A 22,648-nucleotide genomic window follows, 5' to 3' on the forward strand; every position below is an offset into this window, starting at 1 on the left:
ATAAAAGAACCATCTGATCATTTCAATAGATACAGAAAAGGCATTAGATAAAGTACAACATTCATTCTTGATAAAAATCCTCAACAAAGTAGGTTTAGAGGGAACATATCTCAACATAATAAAGGCCATATATGAAAAGCCCAAAGGTAACATAATACTCAATGGGGAAAACCTGAAAGTTTTTCCTCTATGGTCAGGAAAAAGACAGGGATATCCACTCTTACCTCTCTTATTTAACATAGAACTGGAAGTCCTAGCCACAGCAATCAGACAACAAAAAGAAATAAAAGGCCTCCAAATTGGCAAGGAGGAAGTAAAACTTTCACCATCTCCACATGACATGAATCTATATATAGAAAACAAAAAGACTCTACCAAAAAAAAAAAAAAAAAAAAAAAAACCTGCTAGAACTGATAAATGAACTCAGTAAAGTCACAGGACACAAAATCAATGTACAGAAATCTGTTACATTTCTATACATCAATAATAAAGTAGCAGAAATGGAAATAAAGAAATCTATGCAAGGACACCCGGGTGGCTCAGTCAGTTAAACCTGTGCCTTCAGCTCAGGTCATGATCTCAGGGTCCTGGGATTGGGTCCTGTGTTGGGGTCCTTGATCCACAGGGAGTCTTTCTCCCTCTCTCCCTGTTTGTGCTCACTCTCTATCTCTCTCTTTAACAAATAAAATCTTTTAAAAAACCAATGCTATTTACAATTGCACCAGAAACAATTAGACACATGGGAATAAACCCAACCACATAGGCAAAAGACTTGTACTCTGTAAACTATAAAACACCGATGAAAGAAATGGAAAAGGACACCAAGAAATGGAAAGCCATTCCATGCTCATGGATTGGAAGAAAAAAATGCTGTTAAAATTTTTATCCTACCCAAAACAATGTACACATTAATGCAGTTACTATCAAAATAGCCCCAGCATTTTTCAGAGCTAGAACAAATAATTCTAAAATTTGCATGGTACTACAAAAGACCCTGAATAGCCAAAGCAATCTTGAAAAAGAAAAGTGACACTGGGGCATCACAATTTTGGACCTCACATTATATCACAAAGCTGTAGTGATAAAAACAGTGTGGTACTAGCATAAAAACAGACACATAAATGAATAGAATGGAATAGAAAACCCAGAAATGAACCCTCAACTATATGGTCAAAAGACAAAAATGGTGTTGGGGAAACTGGACAGTAACATGCGAAAGGATGAAACTGGACCACTTTGTTACACCATACCAAAAAATAAATTCAAAATGGATTAAAGACCTAAATGTAAGGGGTATCTGGGTGGCTCAGTCAGCTAAGCATCTACTCTTGATTTTGGCTCAGGTCATGTTCTCAAGCCCTGCATCTGGCTCCCTCTTGGGCATGGAGCCTGCTTAAGATTCTCCCTCTCCCTTTCCTTCTGCTGCCCTCCTCTCTAAAATAAAGACCTATATATGAGAGAGAGAGGCAAACCAAGAAACCAACTCTTACCTATAGAGTTACAAGATGGCTAAAAGAGGGTGTAGGGGTGCCTGGGTGGCTCAGTTGTTTAAGCATCTGTCTTTGGCTCAGGCCATCATCCCAGGTCCTGGGATCGAGCCCTGTCAACACCCCTCAAAGGGGGGGGTCCCTACTCAGCAGGGAGCCTGCTTCTCCCTCTCCTGCTCCCCCTGCTTGTGTGCTCTCTCGCTCTCTCTCTGTCAAATAAATAAAATCTTTAAAAAAATAAAAAGATGGTGTGGGTGGGGAGATGGGTTAAATAGGTGATGGGCATTAAGGAGTGAACTTGTGATAAACACCAGGTATTGAATGGTATTGTTGAATCAGCATATTGTGTACCTGGAACTGATATTACACTGTATACTAATTAACTGGAATTTAAATAGAAACTTAAGAGAAAATACACAGTTGAGAAATAACCATATAAAGAGGTACTCAACTTCATATGTCATCAAGGAAATGCAAATGAAAAGAACAATGACCAAATTATGGAAAGAGCCCAGATGGATGTATGTATGTACGTATGTACATGTGTGCACCACATCTTTAGTCATTTATCTGTCGGTGGACATTGACTATATATATATGTATATATACATATATATATATTACTCATCCGTCAAAAAGATGATATCTTGCCATTTGCAATGAAATTGGTGTAACTAGAGGGCATTATGCTAAGCAAAAGAAGTCAGGCAGAGAAAGAAAAATACAATATAATGTCACTTGTATGTGGAATTTAAGAAATGAAACAGATGAACATGGGGGAAAAAAAGAAAAATAAAATGAAAACAGAGAGATAGGCAAACCATAAGACTCTTAACTATAGGGAACAAAGTGAGGATTTCTGGAGGGGAAGTGGGGGGGGAAATGGAGTAACTGGGAGATTGACATTAAGGAGGACACTTGAAGAAATGGGCACTGGGTGTTGTATGCAAGTGATGAATCACTGAATTCTACCTCTGAAACCGGTATAACGGTATATGTTAATTAAATTGAATTTAAATTAAAAAAAATTTTTTTTTAATTTTTAAAATAAAGAACAATGACATACTACTACATACCTATCAGAATGGCCAAAGTTGGAACACTGACAATACCAAATGCCAGAAGGATGTGGAGCAATGAGAACTCTCACTCATTGCCAGTGGGAATGTAAAATGTTGCAGCCACTTTGCAAGACACTTTGGCAGTTTCTCACAAAATTAAACATGATCTAGCAATTGATCTCCTTAGTATTTAACCAAATATGTCAAAAATATATGTCCACACAAAAAATTTCACACAATGTTTATAGCAGCTTTATTCGTAATTGCCAAAATGCAGAAGCAGCCAAGATGTCCTTCAGTTCAGTAGTTGAGTTGATAAATAAACTGGGGTACATTCAGACAATGGAATATTATTCACTGCTAAAAAGAAATGAGCTATTAAGCCATAAAAGGCAATGGAAAAAACGTAAATGCTTATTACTAAGTGAAGGAGGGGAATATGAAAAGACTACAAACTGTATGACTCCAGCTATGTAACATTCTGTAAAAGGCAAAAAACTATGATGGCAGTAAAAAGATCAGTGGTTGTCAGATGCTGGAAGGGTGAGGCGGGATGAATAGGTGGAGCATAGGATTTTTAAGGCAGTGAAAATATTCTGTATTATACCATAATGACAGATACGTGTCATTAACTAAAAAAGATGCTATATCAAAAAAAATTTAAACTTTCTTTGACTGTACAAAAGTTTCCTTCAAGCCCAGTCATTAGTTTTCATTGTATTGTAGATATTCAGAAGGACAAAATAATCATGAGTTCTAGTTGATTAAATGTCAGCAAGATGATTTAGTGAATGTAGTATTTTCCTCTTTGACAATACACTAGAACTATTTTTTGGGAGAATCCTTCCAGAATAAAAATGCATACATCATAAATGAAATCTCTCACTGACACTTTCTACTTCCCTGCCCTCTTTCCTTTTTTATAACATCATATTTATTGAGGTATAATTTACATATGGTAATATTCACTCTTTTTATATGCTCAGTCTTATGAATTTTGACAAAAGAATATCATACTAGAGTTAAAATATGTAACATTTCACCATTCCAGAAAGTTCCCTCATGCCCCTGTAATGAATCTTCTCCCCACCCCCATACTTCCTCCGGGTACTCACTGATCTGTTTTGTACTCATAGTTTTGCCTTTTCCAGAATTTTATATAAATAAAACCATTTGTGTCTGGCTTATTTCACTTCATGTAATGACTTTGTGAATTGTTGAAGTTTTTGCTGGTATCAATAGTTCATTCCCATTTATTGCAGAGTTGTAACCCATTGTATTAATGTATACCCACTTACCGATTTACTGGTTGAAGTATGTTTTGAGCTATTGCCAAGTTCCCCCCTTTCCTATTTATTAAATCATTGAAACAAAATAGCATATTAAAACATTTAACTCGGGGCACCTGGGTGGCTCAGTTGGCTAAAGCCTCTGCCTTCAGCTCAGGTCATGATCCCAGGTCTTTGGGTGGAGCCCCGCATCAGGCTCTCTGCTCGCTGGGGAGCCTGCTTCCTTCTCTTTCTCTGCCTGCCTCTCCGCCTACTCGTGATCTCTCCCTGTCAAATAAATAAATAAAATCTTAAAAAAGACATTTAAATCACAAAACAAAATGGTCAATGTATAGAAGAATATTAAGAAAACAAATGTCCTCATCATGAAAAAGTACACAAAAGTGAAATCTTAATTCTATTGTTGAATTTGGGATGCATAGCTATTTTATAGTAATAATCTAGGTAACATCTTTATGTTAAAATAAAATTATGTTAGCTTTAATAAGAGGAGATTACAAATTTCACTATTGGTCAAAACTCACCCAAATAACAGGATTAGATATACATCTTTCATCTTATGAAACTTACCCTAACCTTTAGCCCCAGACTTCAGTGATGATATTATTAACTTAAAATAAAATATTCTATGACAAAACACATCCCACTATTCTTTCAATGTACCTACTGAATGGACTTAAGTTATTTTTAAGGATCTTCCAAATATCATCTTCACTGATACTAGAAAATAGAATTTCATTATGCACATTTACAATTGCCTTGATGCTACCTCTAGGACACTGTTCTTCAGTTATTGTTAAGTTTTGGCAGTTATATAAAAAAAGGATGCTGAGTAATATTCCATTGTACATATATGTTATATCTTCTTTATCCATTCATCACTCAATGGATGTTCGGGCTCTCTCCATTTTTTGGCTATTGTAGATAATGCTGCCATAAACAACAGGGTGCATGTATCCCTTGGAATTTGTATTTTTGTGTCCTTTGGGTAAATACCTAGTAGTGCAATTGATGGATATTAGCGTAGATATATTTTTAACTTTTTGAGGAAACTCCATACTGTTCTCCAGAGTGGCTGCTCCAGTTTACATTCCCATCAACAGTGCAAAAGTATTCCCCTTTCTCTGCATCCTTTCCAACACCTGTTGTGTCTGTGTTGCTAATTTTGGCCATCCTGACAGGTGTGAGATGGTGTCTTACCATGGTTTTGATTTGTATTTCCCTGATGAGTGATGTTGAGCAGTTTTTCATGTCTGTTAGCCATCTGGATGTCTTTTTTTAATGACAGAGAACAAACTGAGGGTTGACAGAGGAAGGTGGGTTGGGATGGACTAGATGGGTACTGAGTATTAAGGAGGGCACATGTTATGATGAGCTCCGGGTATTGTATATAATGATGAACTGTGAATTCTATTCCAGAAGCCAATATTTCACTGTATGTTAACTACCTAAATTTAAATAAAATTAAAAAAACAAGAACAAAAGCAAAACAACAACAACAAAAAAAGCTGCTATGAACATCTAGGTATAGGTTTTTGTGTAATGTAAGTTTTCATTTATCTTTAGTAAATACCTAGGAGTGGGATTTCAAGGTCATGTGGTAATTGTACATAGAACTTTATAAGAATCTGCCAAACTATTTTATAAAGTAGATATACCATTTTGTATTCCCACCAGCAGTGTATGACATTTCCAGTTCCTCTGCATCCTCTCCAGTAGTAGGCATTGCAATTTCTTAAAAACCTTTTTATGAATACTGTTATGCTGAAAATAAATAAAGAAAAAAAACCTTTGTAGGGGTATCTCACTGTGGCTTTAATATGCAGGTCTTGAATGATATTGAGCATACTTTCATATGCTTAATTGTCATTCGTAGTGTGTGTGTGTGTGTGTGTGTGTGTGTGTAATGTCTGTTCAAATCTTTCACTCATGTTTAAACTGGATTGCTTGCTTTATTCTTACTGAGTAATGAGAGTCAACTAACACTTGTGTTCTGGATACTAGTCTCTTTTATCAGATGTGTGCATGTTGTAAATATTTTTCCCACCCTGTGGCTTGCTTTTTTGCTCTGACAACAGTATTTTATGAAAGGGAGAAATTTTAAATTTTCATTAAGTCTAATGTATCAATATTTTTCTTTTATGGATCATCCTTTTTGTTAATTTCTGTGAAATCTTTGCCTACCTAAAGGTCAGAAAGATTTTTCATCTATACCTTTTTCAGTAAGTTTTTTAGTTTTAAGTTTTACATTTAAGCCTATGATCCATTTGAATTAATTTTTGTATATAGTGTGACTATTGGTATTTATAAAGCTCTCTTAAATATGATTATATCTGATTATTATTTAGAAGAAAATTTAGAGGAAGTCACATCAGGAATTTTAATCCCCATTTTACAGATAAGAAAACAGGATTAGGGAAGTGCTGTGTGACTTGCTCAAGGTCCCATGGCTGATAAGAGGTGAAATTGTATGGTAAGAGGTAAAATTGTGATGAGAAAGTTCAGGTTTCCTGCTGTGACAGGAGGGTAGTTTTGAAGCCAGGCAGCTGGGACTCAAGTTGGTGCCCAGCAAAGCAAAGATTCCTAGTGGGGATCTGAGCAACCTGTTAGACACTGAGATAAGAGGCACAGATGGTGGACTAGCTTTGACCCAACTCAGACTGCCCTCCTCTGACCAACTTGGGGTTCCACAATTGAACAGAGCCAGAAGCTGGCCTGGTACCTTGCTCAGGTGATACTAAGTGAATGCTTTTTGATGATATGAGGACTTGGAACATGTTCAGAGGAGAACTCTGAAAGTAATTACTGAGTTAGAAATTAAAGCTGAGGAAAGAAAAGTTAAGGAAACTAATACTATTTTTCCCTAGAAAAGAGGCCTAATAAGAAACTCGATAACAGCTTTCAAAGAAAAAAAAAATGAGCTTTCTTTCTGAGGGGTAAACAAAGGGAAAAGGGCTGGAAGAATCTCAGTAAAAGGGTAAATCTCTTTCTCCCAGGTGAAGATTGTTATGGACACTTAAGAACTTTTTTTTATATATAGAGAGAGAGTACAAGCAGGCAGAGGAGCAGGCAGAGGGAGAGGGAGAAGCAGTCTCCCTACTGAGCAAAGGAGACTGACATGGGGCTGGATCCCAGGACCATGACCCAAGCCGGAGGCAGCTGCTTAACCAACTGAGCTACACAGGCATCCCACTTAAGAACTTTTATAAACAGGGGAGGAGTCAAGATGGTGGAGAAGTAGCAGGCTGAGACTACATCAGCTAGCAGGACATCAGCTAGATAGCTTATCTAAAGACTGCAAACACCTGCAAATCCATATCGACAGATCGAAGAGAAGAAGAACAGCAATTCTGGAAACATAAAAACGACCACTTTCCGAAAGGTAGGACTGGTGGAGAAGTGAATCCAAAGCGACGGGAAGATAGACCCTGGGGGAGGGGCCGGCTCCCGGCAAGCGGCGGAGCAACTGCGCACAAAATCAGGACTTTTAAAAGTCTGTTCCGCTGAGGGACATCACTCCAGAGGCTAAACCCGGGCGAAGCCCACGCGGGGTCAGCGTGGCCTCAGGTCCCACAGGGTCACAGAAGGATTGGGGGTGTCTGAATGTTGCAGAGCTTGCGGGTATTGGAACGGGAAAACGGGCTACAGAGACAGAGCCGACAGTAAGATCACAGCTCGGGGTTACCTTGAACCCGTCCCAGGCTCGGTGAGCTCGGAGCGCGGCCGGAGGTCAGGCAGATGGGAGTAACTGGGCGTTGTTCTCTGAGGGTGCACAGAGGAGTGGGGCCCCGGGCTCTCGGCTCCTCTGAGCGAGAGACCAGGAGGCCACCATTTGTATTTCCGTCCTCCAGAACTCTATGGAAAGCGCTCAGGGAACAAAAGCTTCTGAAAGCAAACCCGAGTGGATTACTCAGCCCCGCCCCTGGAAAGGGTGGTGCAATTCCGCCTGGGGCAAAGACACTTGAGAATCACTACACCAGGCCCCTCCCCCAGAAGATCAACAAGAAATCCAGCCAAGACCAAGTTCACCTACCAAGAGTGCGGTTTCAATACCAAGGAGAGCAGCAGAATGCCAGAGGAAGAGAAAGCAAAGCACGGAACTCATGGCTTTCTCCCTGTGATTTTTTTTAGTTTTGCACTTAATTTAATTTTTTTCTTTTTCATTTTTTTTCTCTTCTTCTGCTAAATTTTTTTTAACTTTTGCCCTGTTCTTTTTTTAACATTTTTAACTAGTTTATCTAATATATATATATTTTCCTTTTTATATTTTTCTTTATTCATTTTCTTTTTTTAATTCTTTTCTTTTATTTTTTTTTCTTTTCTTTCTTTTTGAACCTCTTTTTATCCCCTTTCTCCCCTCTCACGACTTGGGATCTCTTCTGATTTGGTTAAAGCATATTTTCCTGGGGTTGTTGCCACCCTTTTAGTATTTTACTTGCTCCTTCATATACTCTTAGCTGGACAAAATGACAAGGCGGAAAAATTCACCACAAAAAAAAGAACAAGAGGCAGTACCAAAGGCTAGGGACCTAATCAATACAGACATTGGTAATATGTCAGATCTAGAGTTCAGAATGACAATTCTCAAGGTTCTAGCTGGGCTCGAAAAGGCATGGAAGGTATTAGAGAAACCCTCTCGGGAGATATAAAAGTCCTTTCTGGAGAAATTAAAGAACTAAAATCTAACCAAGTTGAAATTTAAAAAGCTATTAATGAGGTACAATCAAAATTGGAGGCTCTCACTGCTAGGATAAATGAGGCAGAAGAAAGAATTAGTGATATAGAAGACCAAATGACAGAGAATAAAGAAGCTGAGCAAAAGAGGGACAAACAGCTACTGGACCACGAGGAGAGAATTCGAGCGATAAGTGATACCATAAGACGAAACAACATTATAATAATTGGAATTCCAGAAGAAGAAGAAAGAGAGAGGGGAGCAGAAGGTATACTGGAGAGAATTATTGGGGAGAATTTCCCCAATATGGCAAAGGGAATGAGCATCAAAATTCAGGAGGTTCAGAGAATGCCCCTCAAAATCAATAAGAATAGGCCCACACCCCGTCACCTAATAGTAAAATTTTCAAGTCTTAGTGACAAAGAGAAAATCCTGAAAGCAGCCCAGGAAAAGAAGTCTGTAACATACAATGGTAAAAATATTAGATTGGCAGCTGACTTATCCACAGAGACCTGGCAGGCCAGAAAGAGCTGGCATGATATTTTCAGAGCACTAAACGAGAAAAACATGCAACCAAGAATACTATATCCAGCTAGGATAACATTGAAAATAGAAGGAGAGATTAAAAGCTTCCAGGACAAACAAAAACTGAAAGAATTTGCGAACACCAAACCAGCTCTACAGGAAATATTGAAAGGGTCCTCTAAGCAAAGAGAGAGCCTACAAGTGGTAGATCAGTAAGGAACAGAGACAATATACAGTAACAGTCACCTTACAGGCAATAAAATGGCACTAAATTCATATCTCTCAATAGTTACCCTGAATGTTAATGGGCTAAATGCTCCTGTCAAAAGACACAGGGTATGAGAATGGATAAAAAAACAAAACCCATCTCTATGTTGCCTCCAAGAAACTCATTTTAAGCCCGAAGACACCTCCAGATTTAAAGTGAGGGGGTGGAAAAGAATTTACCATGCTAATGGACATCAGAAGAAAGCAGGAGTGGTAATCCTTATATCAGATGAATTAGATTTTAAGCCAAGGACTATAATAAGAGATGAGGAAGGACACTATATCATACTCAAAGGGTCTGTCCAACAAGAAGATCTAACAATTTTAAATATCTATGCCCCCAACGTGGGAGCAGCCAACTATATAAACCAATTAATAACAAAATCAAAGAAACACATCAACAATAATAAAATAATAGTAGGGGACTTTAACACTCCCCTCACTGAAATGGACAGATCATCCAAGCAAAAGATCAGCAAGGAAATAAAGGCCTTAAATGACACACTGGACCAGATGGACATCACAGATATATTCAGAACATTTCCTCCCAAAGCAACAGAATACACATTCTTCTCTAGTGCACATGGAACAGTCTCCAGAATAGATCACATCCTTGGTCCTAAATCAGGACTCAACCAATATCAAAAGATTGGTATCATTCCCTGCATATTTTCAGACCACAATGCTCTGAAGCTAGAACTCAACCACAAGAGGAAGTTTGAAAAGAACCCAAATACATGGAGACTAAACAGCATCCTTCTAAAGAATGAATGGGTCAACCGGGAAATTAAAGAAGAATTGAAAAAAATCATGGAAACAAATGATAATGAAAACACAACTGTCAAAATCTGTGGGACACAGCAAAGGCAGTCCTGAGAGGAAAATATATAGCAGTACAAGCCTTTCTCAAGAAACAAGAAAGGTCTCAGGTACACAACCTAACCCTACACCTAAAGGAGCTGGAGAAAGAACAAGAAAGAAACCCTAAGCCCAGCAGGAGAAGAGAAATCATAAAGATCAGAGCAGAAATCAATGAAATAGAAACCAAAAAAATAGAGGAAATCAATGAAACTAGGTGCTGGTTCTTTGAAAGAATCAATAAAATTGATAAAAGCCCTGGCCAGACTTATCAAAAAGAAAAGAGAAAGGACCCAAATAAATAAAATCATGAATGGAAGAAGAGAGATCACAACTAACACCAAAGAAATGCAAACTATTATAAGAACGTACTATGAGCAACTCTTCACCAACAAATTTGACAATCTGGAAGAAATGGATGCATTCCTAGAAACATATAAACTACCACAACTGAACCAGGAAGAATAGAAAGCCTGAATAGACCCATAACCAGTAAGGAGATTGAAACAGTCATTAAAAATCTCCAAACAAACAAAAGCCCAGGGCCAGACGGCTTCCTGGGGGAATTCTACCAAACATTTAAAGACGAACTAATTCCTATTCTCCTGAAACTGTTCCAAAAAATAGAAATGGAAGTAAAACTTCCAAACTCATTTTATGAGGCCAGCATCACCTTGATCCCAAAACCAGACAAGGATCCCATCAAGAAAGAGAGCTATAGACCAATATCCTTGATGAACACAGATGCGAAAATTCTCACCAAAATACTAGCCAATAGGATCCAACAGTACATTAAAAGGATTATTCACCACGACCAAGTGGGATTTATTCCAGGGCTGTAACGTTGGTTCAACATCCGCAAATCAGTCAATGTGATACAACACATCAATAAAAGAAAGAACAAGAACCATATGATACTCTCAATAGATGCTGAAAAAGCATTTGACAAAGTACAGCATCCCTTCCTGATCAAAACTCTTCAAAGTGTAGGGATAGAGGGCACATACCTCAATATCGTCAAAGCCATCTATGAAAAACCCACTGCAAATATCATTCTCAATGGAGAAAAACTGAAAGCTTTTCCACTAAGGTCAGGAACACGGCAGGGATGTCCATTATCACCACTGCTATTCAACATAGTACTAGAAGTCCTAGCCTCAGCAATCAGACAAAAGGAAATTAAAGGCATCCAAATAGGCAAAGAAGAAGTCAAATTTCACTCTTCGCAGATGATATGATACAATATGTGGAAAACCCAAAAGACTCCACTCCAAAACTGCTAGAACTTGTACAGGAATTCAGTAAAGTGTTAGGATATAAAATCAGTAAAGTGTTAGGATATAAAATCAATGCACAGAAATCAGTTGCATTTCTCTACACCAACAACAAGACAGAAGAAAGAGAAATTAAGGAGTCCATCCCATTTACAATTGCACCCCAAACCATAAGATACCTAGGATAAACCTGACAAAGAGGCACATAATTATACTCAAAAAACTATAAAGTACTCATGAAAGAAATTGAGGAAGACACAAAGAAATGGAAAAATGTTCCATGCTCCTGGATTGGAAGAATAAATATTGTGAAAATGTCTACGCTACCTAAAGCAATCTACACATTTAATGCAATTCCTATCAAAGTACCACCCATCTTTTTCAAAGAAATGGAACAAATAATTCTAAAATTTATATGGAACCGGAAAAGACCTCGAATAGCCAAAGGGATATTGAAAAAGAAAGCCAAAGTTGGTGGCATCACAATTCCAGACTTCAAGCTCTATTACAAAGCTGTCATCATCAAGACAGCATGGTATTGGCACAAAAACAGACACATAGATCAATGGAACAGAATAGGGAGCCCAGAAATAGACCCTCCACTCTATGGTCAACTAATTTTCGACAAAGCAGGAAAGAATGTCCAATGGAAAAAAGACAGCCTCTTCAATAAATGGTGTTGGGAAAATTGGACAGCCACATGCAGTAAAATGAAATTGGACCGTTTCCTTACACCACACACAAAAATAGACTCAAAATGGATGAAGGACCTCAATGTAAGAAAGGAATCCATCAAAATCCTTGAGGAGAACACAGGCAGCAACCTCTTCGACCTCAGCCGCAGCAACATCTTCCTAGGAACATCACCAAAGGCAAGGGAAGCAAGGGCAAAAATGAACTATTGGGATTTCATCAAGATCAAAAGCTTTTGCACAGCAACAGAAACAGTGAACAAAACCAAAAGACAACTGACAGATTGGGAGAAGATATTTGCAATCGACATATCAGATAATGGACTAGTGTCCAAAATCTATAAAGAACTTAGCAAACTCAACACCCAAAGAACAAATAATCCAATCAAGAAATGGGCAGAGGACATGAACAGACATTTCTGCAAAGAAGACATCCAGATGGCCAACAGACACATGAAAAAGTGCTCCATATCACTCGGCATCAGGGAAATACAAATCAAAACCACAATGAGATATCACCTCACACCAGTCAGAATGGCTAAAATCAACAAGTCAGGAAATGACAGATGCTGGCGAGGATGCGGAGAAAGGGGAACCCTCCTACACTGTTGGTGGGAATGCAAGCTGGTGCAGCCACTCTGGAAAACAGCATGGAGGTTCCTCAAAATGTTGAAAATAGAACTGCCCTATGACCCAGCAATTGCACTACTGGGTATTTACCCTAAAGATACAAACGTAGTGATCTAAAGGGACACGTGCACCCGAAAGTTTATAGCAGCAATGTCCACAATAGCCAAACTATGGAAAGAACCTAGATGTCCATCAACAGATGAATGGATCAAGAAGAGGTGGTATATATACACAATGGAATACTATGCAGCCATCAAAAGAAATGAAATCTTGCCATTTGCGACAACATGGATGGAACTAGAGCGTATCATGCTTAGCGAAATAAGTCAAGCAGAGAAAGACAACTATCATATGATCTCCCTGATATGAGGAAGTGGTGATGCAACATGGGGGCTCAAGTGGGTAGGAGAAGAATCAATGCAACAAGATGGGATTGGGAGGGAGACAAACCATAAGTGACTCTTAATCTCACAAAACAAACTGGGGTTTGCTGGGGGGAGGGGAGTTGGGAGAAGGGGGGTGGTGTTATGGACATTGGGGAGGGTATGTGCTTTGGTGAATGCTTTGAAGTGTGTAAACCTGGCAATTCACAGACCTGTATCCCTGGGGATAAAAATATATGTTTATAAAAAATAAGAAATTGTAAAAAAGAGAACTTTTCTAAACAGAAAAACTCTTCTTATTTGAGTTTAGAGTCCAGGATTTGCCAAACATAGGCCCTGATGAAGGATTTCAGCATGAGGGTCGCATGACCTCTTGTGAAGTGCCCTTAGAAATCTCTGGGCGGCTCCTAAATCTGCCTTGTGTCCTCATACAATTCTGGGAGTCCTTTTGTCTGTGGACTTCCCTGCTTTTTAGTCTTTATATCTTTGCTGGACTATTCCAATGGCCAACACAAACTTTACACTAGCTCCCGAAGGCTTAATTAACTCCCATGCTCCTTGGCCCTGAAGCCAGGTAGAACATGCTTAAGACTATAAATCTGGCTTAGCATGCCTGGAAGGGCCTAAAGTGTTGGCTACTCCCAATGACCCCGATTCTTGAATCCCCTGTTTTATATCTAGCATCTGCTTGCACACCTTCAATTATGGAAAGCTTCATTCATCCAAATAGAAGACATAATACAATGAACTTTGGACTAGGAATATGAAGAGTTGGGTTTGAGTCCCAGCTCTGCCACTAACTTGCTGTGTGATCTTTGGTAAGTCCCTTCACGTTTCTGGACCTGTTTCTTTATGAGTAAAACGATAGTGGAGGAATCTCTTTGTTTTAGTTTATGTTGGTTTAACTGCTGTAACGAAGGGCCCTTAAAAATTCAGTGACTTGAAGGACAAGAAGCTTGAAAGACTCCTAATTTTTGGAAACAAAGTGAGGGTTGCTGGAGGGGAGGTGGGTAGGGGGATGGGGTAACTGGGTGATGGACATTAAGGAAAGCACTTTATGCAATAAGCACTGGGCATTATATGCAACTTATGAATCACTAAACTCTACCTCTGAAACTAATAATGAATTTAAATTTAAAAAAAGAAATTTATTTTTTATGCAGTGTTCAGGGAAGGTGTTCCAGATTGGAGAGGGAAATTTGCTTCATGTAGTTACCTAGGGGCCCAAACAGAACTGATGGTAGTTCTACCAGTCTTAATACATGGCTTGCAAGGTCACTTGTAGTTGTAGCTCACAAGAAAGCAGAAATCTCATGGAAGTCTCTTATGGTCCTGGACTGGAAGTAGTGTGTATTACTTTAACACACTTACTATTGGTCAGAATTCAGTCATATGGTCATACCAAACAGCCAAAGTAGCTGAGAAATGTTGTATACCCATGTGATGAGTAGCTAGAAGATCCCATCATAGACTTGATCTCTAAAGGTTCCCTACCCCAGCTCTGCAGTTCTAGGTGTGCTTATTAACTAAACTACTGGTTCTCATATTGCTCTGCTACAAGTGCTATGGAAGCCTCATAACCTCTCTGACCATTAGGGACTAGCAGGATGATAGTGAGGCCAATGCAATGTCCCCTGTGAAAGGCCAGAGAAGAAGAACTGAGATACCAACTGTATCACATTAAGCTAAGTTGTCTTTGTGCTTCTTTTCTCTGCAGCATGGGTAGGAGCACTCTCAATGGGCATGATCTTCTTCTGTTCACCCATTGTGAGTATATTCACTGATCGTTTGGGCTGCCGAATCACAGCAACTGCAGGGGCTGCTGTCGCTTTCATAGGCCTCCATACCAGCTCCTTTACCAGGTAAGGCTAGGAGTTGCTGGCCATTTGCCCAAGGCTGAAGGTTGGCTTCATTCTGAACATCATCTAGGGACACTTCCCATTGCAGAATCCACTGTGGCCCTGTCCATGTAGGGTCCTCAAAAACCCTGCTCCTGAGAATCATTGTCCAATGAGATTCATCTAAGTAGGGTTTCCAGGACACATTGGTATACAATATCCCCAAAGAGGACTGAAGAGTTCCAAAGTGGTGGGAGAAGGCTAAACTTGTAAATTCATAAAGCTGGGCCTAACTCCAGTTTTGGCCACTAAATGGCTATGGCCAATGATGAGTACCATTCCCCTATCTGGGCCTCAGTTCCTATATCTATAACATGAGGCAATTAGACTAGATGGTCTTTTCAGTTATCTTCCAGCTCTGCCATTCTATTCCCCTTCAATATGCCACACAACTCATGACCTCGCTTGCCTTCCTAGGAATGAGCTTCTGGAGTGAATCCATGTGAAACACCTACCTTATAGGATTCCTGAGGGAATCTTATATTGAAAAAAGAAGTCAGTTGAACCCAAGGCCATTTAGCATTTCTGGCTCCTTTCCAGATATTTCTGGCTGCCAATGTATGGATAATTTGGGAACAAAAAAAAAATCATGTCTTGGGAATGAGAAGGGATATTTAGCAGCATCCCCCACTGGGGCTCCAGACCTGGCACCCAGCTACCCAGCTAGGCCTAGGCTAACCTCAAACTCTGGTCCAGTTGGTCCTACTTTCAAAACTTGGTAGTTTCAGGCAAGAAGCAGGTTATAAATTCATTCTCTGGTTTCTTTCTGCCAACACTGAAGTATGTCTGCAGAGAAAGAGAGATATAAAAACCCCCCACCATGGCCTGAGGAAGATGAAGAAGTCTGTTGACTTTCTGCCAAAGACACTTTGGAAGTTTTTATACCTCCCACTTCCAATCTGTCTGCGCTGGTGTATAAGAATGCTTGCCTAGAGACATGGCTAACTTGTCAGGGACTTGCTTTCTGATCTTGGCTCATCAGAGAAGGACTATGGTTATACTCTATAGGCTTATGTTTCCACTAACAGTGGAGAATGATAACTGGGTTCTGCCACAGTTGGGCCCTGTGATAACTGGGTTCTGCCACAATTGGGCCAGCTTTCTTTATGACTTGAGTATTTCTGGCTACCCAGCCTACCCTCCAGCAGAGCTTGTATATGGCCTACAATGATTTATTGGCTTGGTCCCATCCAACTGGGACAGTGGAGGGGAAAACCATGCCCTGCTTGGAATGTGCTCAACCTTCCTATGGCAGCAACCCCTCTCCCTACCCTTTCAGGATCCCTTTGGTGGTTGGCCTCATTTGCTCTAAGCAAGCTGGTGACTGGTCCCTTGAGGGAAGGAGCTAGGCCTCAAAAGTGGATCCAGTCTCAGCACTACACAGCAGAGCCCTATTTTTTAATGCTAGCAGAGCAAAGTATAAACAAATTAGCAACATACGGATCCCATTTCTCTTCCAGTACACATCAGTTCAGTTACAGAAGGGGAAGGAACTCAGATGTATTTTTTTCTGGCACTCTTCTTTAGGCACAATGGAGTAGGTGTTCTGTTCTCCAGCCCCTAAACCCTTCCCTACCCCTTTTGCCTTTTCTGTAAGAACAGCTTTAAAGCCAAGAAACTTTCTGGATGGCTTCATGTCCAGTGAAAAAATGGTTCTGCTTGTGGCTAGAGCTATAAGTCATCCTTTTTGTTTTCTGAATCAGGGGTCTGAGTTCCTTTAGATGGCATGAGATGGAACAGAATGTAGGCAGGGCAGGGGAAGCCATGGCAAGCATATGCAGGGGCTTCCTGTCTTGAGGCCCCACCAGAAATAACCTACCACACAGCACCCTGAATTAAATCTCATGCTTTGCCCCCACTAGACGTCTCCTTGAAGGTCTCCCTTAGACCTCCCTAACTCCTCTCCCTAGACAAGGTCCCCAGACCAGGCCAATCCTAAAAAATCTGACAGAAGAGGAGCAGTGGCTTAACTATGTGATCTAAGTGGAGGCAACCCTTTTAAAACTAAAGCTTTTGCTCATATCCAGTGACTGTAAGCAGATGAAAAACAATCTTGCCATTTGTAACAATACTGACTGAGCTAGAACGTATTATGCTAAGTGAGAGAAAGTCAGAGAAAGTCAGTCAGAGAAAGAAAAATACTATATGAGTTCAGTCATATGTCAAATTTAAGAAACAAAACGGATAAATATGGGGGGGGAGAGAGGAAAATCATAAAACAGACTCTTAACTATGGAGAATAAACTGATTATTACCAGAGAAGTGGGTTGGGGGATTGGTTAAATGAGTGATGGGGATTAAGGAGTATGCTTGCTGGGATGAGCACCAGGTATTGTATGGCAAGGTTGAATCACTGTATTGTACACCTGTAACTAATATTACACTGTGTGTTAACTAACTGGAATTTAAATAAACACTTAAATAAAAATAAAGAAAAGGTGATATAGTTGTCTTAGAATTATGAGTGCTAACACCACATCATCTCTATAGCAGAGGCCTAATCCTTTTCTGTATGACGACTGGGCCCATCTATGGAGAGCAACTGCCTGACCATGAAGTGTATTAGTTAATTAAGTGGTCAGATAAGAACTATTGCAAAATACATGGAAGCTTCAAGAAGAAAACAAAATTCTTCACTAGGTTGTGCCAATATTTTCGAAGGGCAGTTGGCTGGCCAAGCTGACCTTCCCATGGCCTTTTCTCTTTTGACACTTTGCCTCCTGTTACAGAGGCTTATGGCCACAGAAGAACTTGAGAGTTTTAAGCCAGAACCTGTCTTACTTTGCCAAACCCACAATTTCTTTGAGGCTCCACTTCCCATCAAGCAGCCAGGCTACTCTGGGAGGCTAAGCCATAACATGTCCAGCAACAGGAACTAGGCTCTGGGAAGTTAAAGGGAATCCTTACTTCAGATCCCCAGGGAGATAGATCATCTAAGATCTGGAGGAAAAGGGTATCCAGAACTTGGATAGGGCTGGGGATGAGGTTTCTTGGGAAACTACCAGCCATTTTCTGAAATATGAATGGCCCTGAGCATAGAGAAAGATAGTAGAGTTCCATGGAGGATCTTGACCTTCGAAGATCTTTGCTCCTTGCAGACCTTTGTTATTACTTGGGATAAAGCTTTGGCTACCAGCCTACCCATGGTGTCTAGGTGAGCAGTTGGGTGAAACTTTTCTAAGACGTACTCCTTGTAGCCTCTTCTCTAGCCATTGCATAGGTTGGTTCTGGCATTCTTTTGAACAATTCTCTTTGATGGGGTACTATGATTCAAATTAATGTCATGCAGAACTAGAGTCAAGTGCAAACTTTGTTGATCCCCAGCTATGCTACATTGGGTAGATTACTTCTCTGAGTCTCTGTTCCCTCCTCTGCAAAATAGGGATAAGAAAGTCCTGTTCTTTGTCTGTTCTGAGGGTCAGTGGTAAGTGGGGTTGTGGGTTGATGGTGGGGTTATGCAGGTCTCAGGAGGGTGATGGGAGAGGGCAGATGGATTGCTGGTCAGGCTGCTGAGATTAGCTCTTGGTGTTTCTCCCACAGCTCACTAAGCCTGCGTTATTTCACCTATGGGATTCTCTTTGGTTGTGGCTGTTCCTTCGCCTTTCAGCCATCTCTCGTCATCCTGGGCCACTACTTCCAACGCCGCCTGGGTCTGGCCAATGGTGTGGTGTCTGCTGGGAGTAGCGTCTTCTCCATATCATTTCCTCTTCTCATCAAAACACTGGGGGCTAAGATCAAGCTCGCCCAAACCTTCCAGGTGCTGAGTACCTTCATGTTTATTCTTACACTGCTTTCGCTCACCTACCGGCCACTCCTACCCAGTTCCCAGGACACCCCAAACAAGAGAGGTGTCCGCACCCTGTGCCAACGCATTCTGTCTCAGCTTAGAAAGTATTTCAACATGCGAGTATTCCGCCAACGTACTTACCGCATCTGGGCCTTCGGGATTGCTGCTGCTGCCCTTGGTTACTTCGTTCCATATGTACACCTGGTAAGGAATACTAGGGTGGACGCACCTTGTCTCCAAGAAGCTGCCTTTAGCCTTCCTGAGGTCCAGAAGGTAGGGATGGAAGACTATGAAAGGGCAGAGCTGGGACATTTGGCAAAAGAGACCAAACAGTGTTTGAAGAGATCCAGAACGGGAAAGAACAGACTGAGGGAAGACCTCAATGGAAAAAGGGTAGAGTCCCTTAGGAGAAAGACCATGCTTTATCAATAGGGCTTCCCCCAGCTGATAAATCTAGATAGGTTTTCAGGAGAAGATAAGCATCATTGGGATGGAAGACTGGCCTAGATGACCCAAGGATACGGTTTCCTAAGAGTGTGTTCTATGGAATGCTGGTCTTTGTGGTCAAATGATTTGTTCAAGAAACAACATATAATCAATCTTTCTAGCTTCATATTGTTGCAGTCTTTTAAACGTACCAAAAATTCAGCAGTAAAAGAAATTCATTTAGCTTTGTTTAACCATTCTCCACCCAAATTCTACTGCCACAGAACTGTCAGTTGTAGTTCCAGTAATTATCTTCCATAGACCTCATGTTTCTTAAAACACACTTCTGAAAGCATTATGTGAGTTGGTGGATCTTCTCCCCTGATGACCTGCTGTTGCCTCAGGCTATCAGTTCTGGGTCAGGGAATGGGGAGGTTTGTGGGGAGCCCTTGAATTTTCTTAGTTGTTAAGGCTGTATGTAGTCTGTCCTGCCAGGATTTGTAAAAGGCTTAGAGATACCCACTCCCCTCAGCTATTTCTCAGAAGCCCAGAATCCGAAGATCCAAGGCATATGAAGCCTTTTAAGCAATTAGAAGCAGCCAGAAATCTCATTCTGGAGCTGTGGCTAAAAAGAAGGGGCTGTAGGGGAGGGAGCTCTTGCCATGGTTCAGGAAAGTAAGCCATAGAGGGTTTTGGAAATGTAAACAGTTAACTGGTCAACTCCTTTTCTTCCTCCTGTTCCTGGGGGTCCTGGTGATCTGCTTCTCAGATGAAGTATGTCGAGGAGGAGTTCTTGGAAATCAAGCAAACCTGGGTGCTCTTGGTGTGTATTGGGGCTACCTCAGGCCTTGGGCGTCTTGTGTCAGGCCGTGTCAGTGACTCCATTCCTGGACTTAAGAAGATCTACTTGCAGGTGAGTGTGACCACCCTTCCCTCACCCTAGTGGTATGGGAGGAATAGCCTACCACAGATGCTAGGTAACCCCCAGCCTTTGGGATAGACTGGTAGGTTGTGTCATTACTGTGCCCTGGGCCCCGGCTTTGACATGAGCTTATTCTTCAACATGAGAAAGTCAATCAAATTCTCTGAGCCTCAGTTTCCCTTGATTTCAACTGAAGACAGTCACCCTTGTTCTTCCTCCTTCATCAAGATGGACTGAGGATCCAGTGACATCAGTGTGTAAATGGAACCTCTAAGAACACTTTCAAAGAAAGCATTTATTAATAATGGCTCTTTCATCCAAAATAGGGAAACTGAGGCCAGGAGTTAGGTGTTGTCCGCATTGAGGACTTATCTCCTTGCTCCCCCATACTCACTTGGAAGGCCTTGGGCATCTGTAGTATTCTGTGTCCAAGTGTTTAAGTCCAGGTCAAGTCATTCACTTCTTGTATACTTCCATAGCTACTTGTACCAGGCATTGGCTCTCAAATTCTAGCTTCCTGGTGGACACCAAAAAAAGTGCCAGAAAATACAACCTTACTTCCCCTCTATGGGCCTCACTTTCCTCATTTGTGCAATAAGAATAGTTCTTGCTTTTCCTATCTCACTTCACAGGTGAGAATCAAAATGCCTCATATTGTGGGCAGTAGCCACCTGGATGCTAGAAGGGCCACTTTCTGTGTGAACTATGCTCTGGTCTGGCTTGAGACTACTGTTCAAATTGTCTGTCTTTGTCTGCCTGGCAGCAGTATTGCCTTTCTGACCTTGTTCATGCTTTTCGCTCCTGCAGCTGGTTTTACCAGAAGGTACATGAATGTAGCACGCTGGGAAGGGAAATAGCAGCCCCTCAAAACATGTGGTCACAAATAATCCATTAAAAAGTTGGTTGAGTTCTGACTCTTCTGGTAAATCCCTAAAAGCACTTCCAAGAGGCCCTGATAGGGGCACTGACATAGTAGGGATTTCTCTGTCTTCTAACAGCCCCAAGTGTTTTCCTAAACACTCTCAGATGTCTCAGACAAGAATATGATTAAAGTTTTCTGTTGTGTTTAACTCTGTGTTAAATTTGCAAAAGGGTGCCCTATGGTTCATCTAGTCCAACCTCTCATTATACAGAAAATGAGGAAAAGACTCATACAGATAGTCATGGCAAAGTTGAATTCATATGTAGCACTTTTCTTATATTCCACTTTACTCTAAGTGATGGATGGCAGAGCTTATGTCCCAGAGATAAGTGATTTGACCAGAGTCAACTCAAAAGACTGATTGAGGTAAACCAGTTATGAAATTCTGAATTCCTGGGCAAATATCAGCAAGCGCCTTATCTGAGTAGCTTTCTGCATAGGAGAATGTGTGTCTTTCTCAGCCTCTTCCATATGCCAGCCGTGTTGGTCTTGCCTGTCATTATCAGCTGCTCCAAGATGTTAACAGTGCTGGAAATCAGGGTAAGCTAGCAATTGGCCGGGACTTAATCTTGAGGAAAACCTGCCTAGCCATATAGCTCATTTCTCACCACAGTCCCTAGGAGAGAAATAGGGCCCGAGCAGCTTTTGCTTTCTATTGTGCAGAGGGAGTTCCAAGGGAGGTAGAGGCATTAAATAGTCAAAAGCAGAACTAGACTTAGGACCCAGTGCTTCTGCTGACCACTTCCCCTACCCACCCAACACTTTCTCTCCCCTTTTCCAGTATTACTTGACCCAGTTTTACCACTTAGAGTAATATGAAATAATCTTAGAATGTTATAGCTAAAATATATCTTTACCAATTGTAGTCCAACTCCCTCATTTTACAAATTGAGGAACTGAGGCCTAGAAAGGGTAAGCGACTTGTCCAAACTCATCTTGCTAGCAAATGTCTCAGGCAGAGAGCACAAGACATGGATAAACTTCTTTTTCTTGAGCTACTCAAGATACTCCATCACAGGAATTTGCTTCACTTTCTTTCTGGGTCAGAGGCAGGAGTATAGACCTGGGGAAAGAAAGGAGTGTAGACAACTTCAGATTCTGTAGAGATGTCCACTAGACCCTATGATTCCCACTGTGGGCAAAGACAGACACATATCTGGTGTCAAGCCCCTGGACAGACTGTTAGAAAGAAATGACATCCTGCAGGACAACCTCACTTCTGGCCAATTTTTGAGGTCTAATTCTCAGTTAAAAGAGGGATTTTAATTTCTAAACTTGGCAAGACTTCATGGAGGATGTTAACTGGCAGCTAGCTATAATAGGTAGTAATTTGAGATGACCAAAATCAGTTAATGGGGTCCTTTGTATTGTATAATGGTATTAACTTTTAACTGCCATACCATTATGGCTTGGTTGATAGGTGGGTCTGATATTATCTTAGAGTTATGCATGAATCTCCTAGAGTTGAAGCTGGGATATCAGGGTCCTTATTCCTAGATTCCACCTAGGTATCCCAAAACAGCCTAGACAAAGTTCAAAAATCTTCCAACAA

The 22,648-nt window shown here is 40.7% G+C and overlaps 1 protein-coding gene across 1 annotated transcript in view; it reads left to right on the plus strand.

Annotated features, from left to right (window-relative positions):
* The window catches only part of SLC16A2 (solute carrier family 16 member 2), a 141,164-nt gene that overhangs the window by 112,831 nt on the left and 5,685 nt on the right, over positions 1-22,648 (plus strand). Inside the window, exons 2-4 of the mRNA XM_004780252.3 lie at positions 14,859-15,003; positions 18,580-19,030; positions 20,022-20,165. Of these exons, the coding sequence (XP_004780309.2) occupies positions 14,859-15,003; positions 18,580-19,030; positions 20,022-20,165 (740 nt within the window). The remainder of the gene's footprint in view (positions 1-14,858; positions 15,004-18,579; positions 19,031-20,021; positions 20,166-22,648) is intronic.

Source organism: Mustela putorius, unplaced genomic scaffold (genome assembly GCF_011764305.1).
Source record: "Mustela putorius furo isolate JIRA1106 unplaced genomic scaffold, ASM1176430v1.1 tig00001114_pilon_pilon_pilon, whole genome shotgun sequence".
In the NCBI taxonomy this organism is placed as follows: domain Eukaryota; kingdom Metazoa; phylum Chordata; class Mammalia; order Carnivora; family Mustelidae; genus Mustela; species Mustela putorius.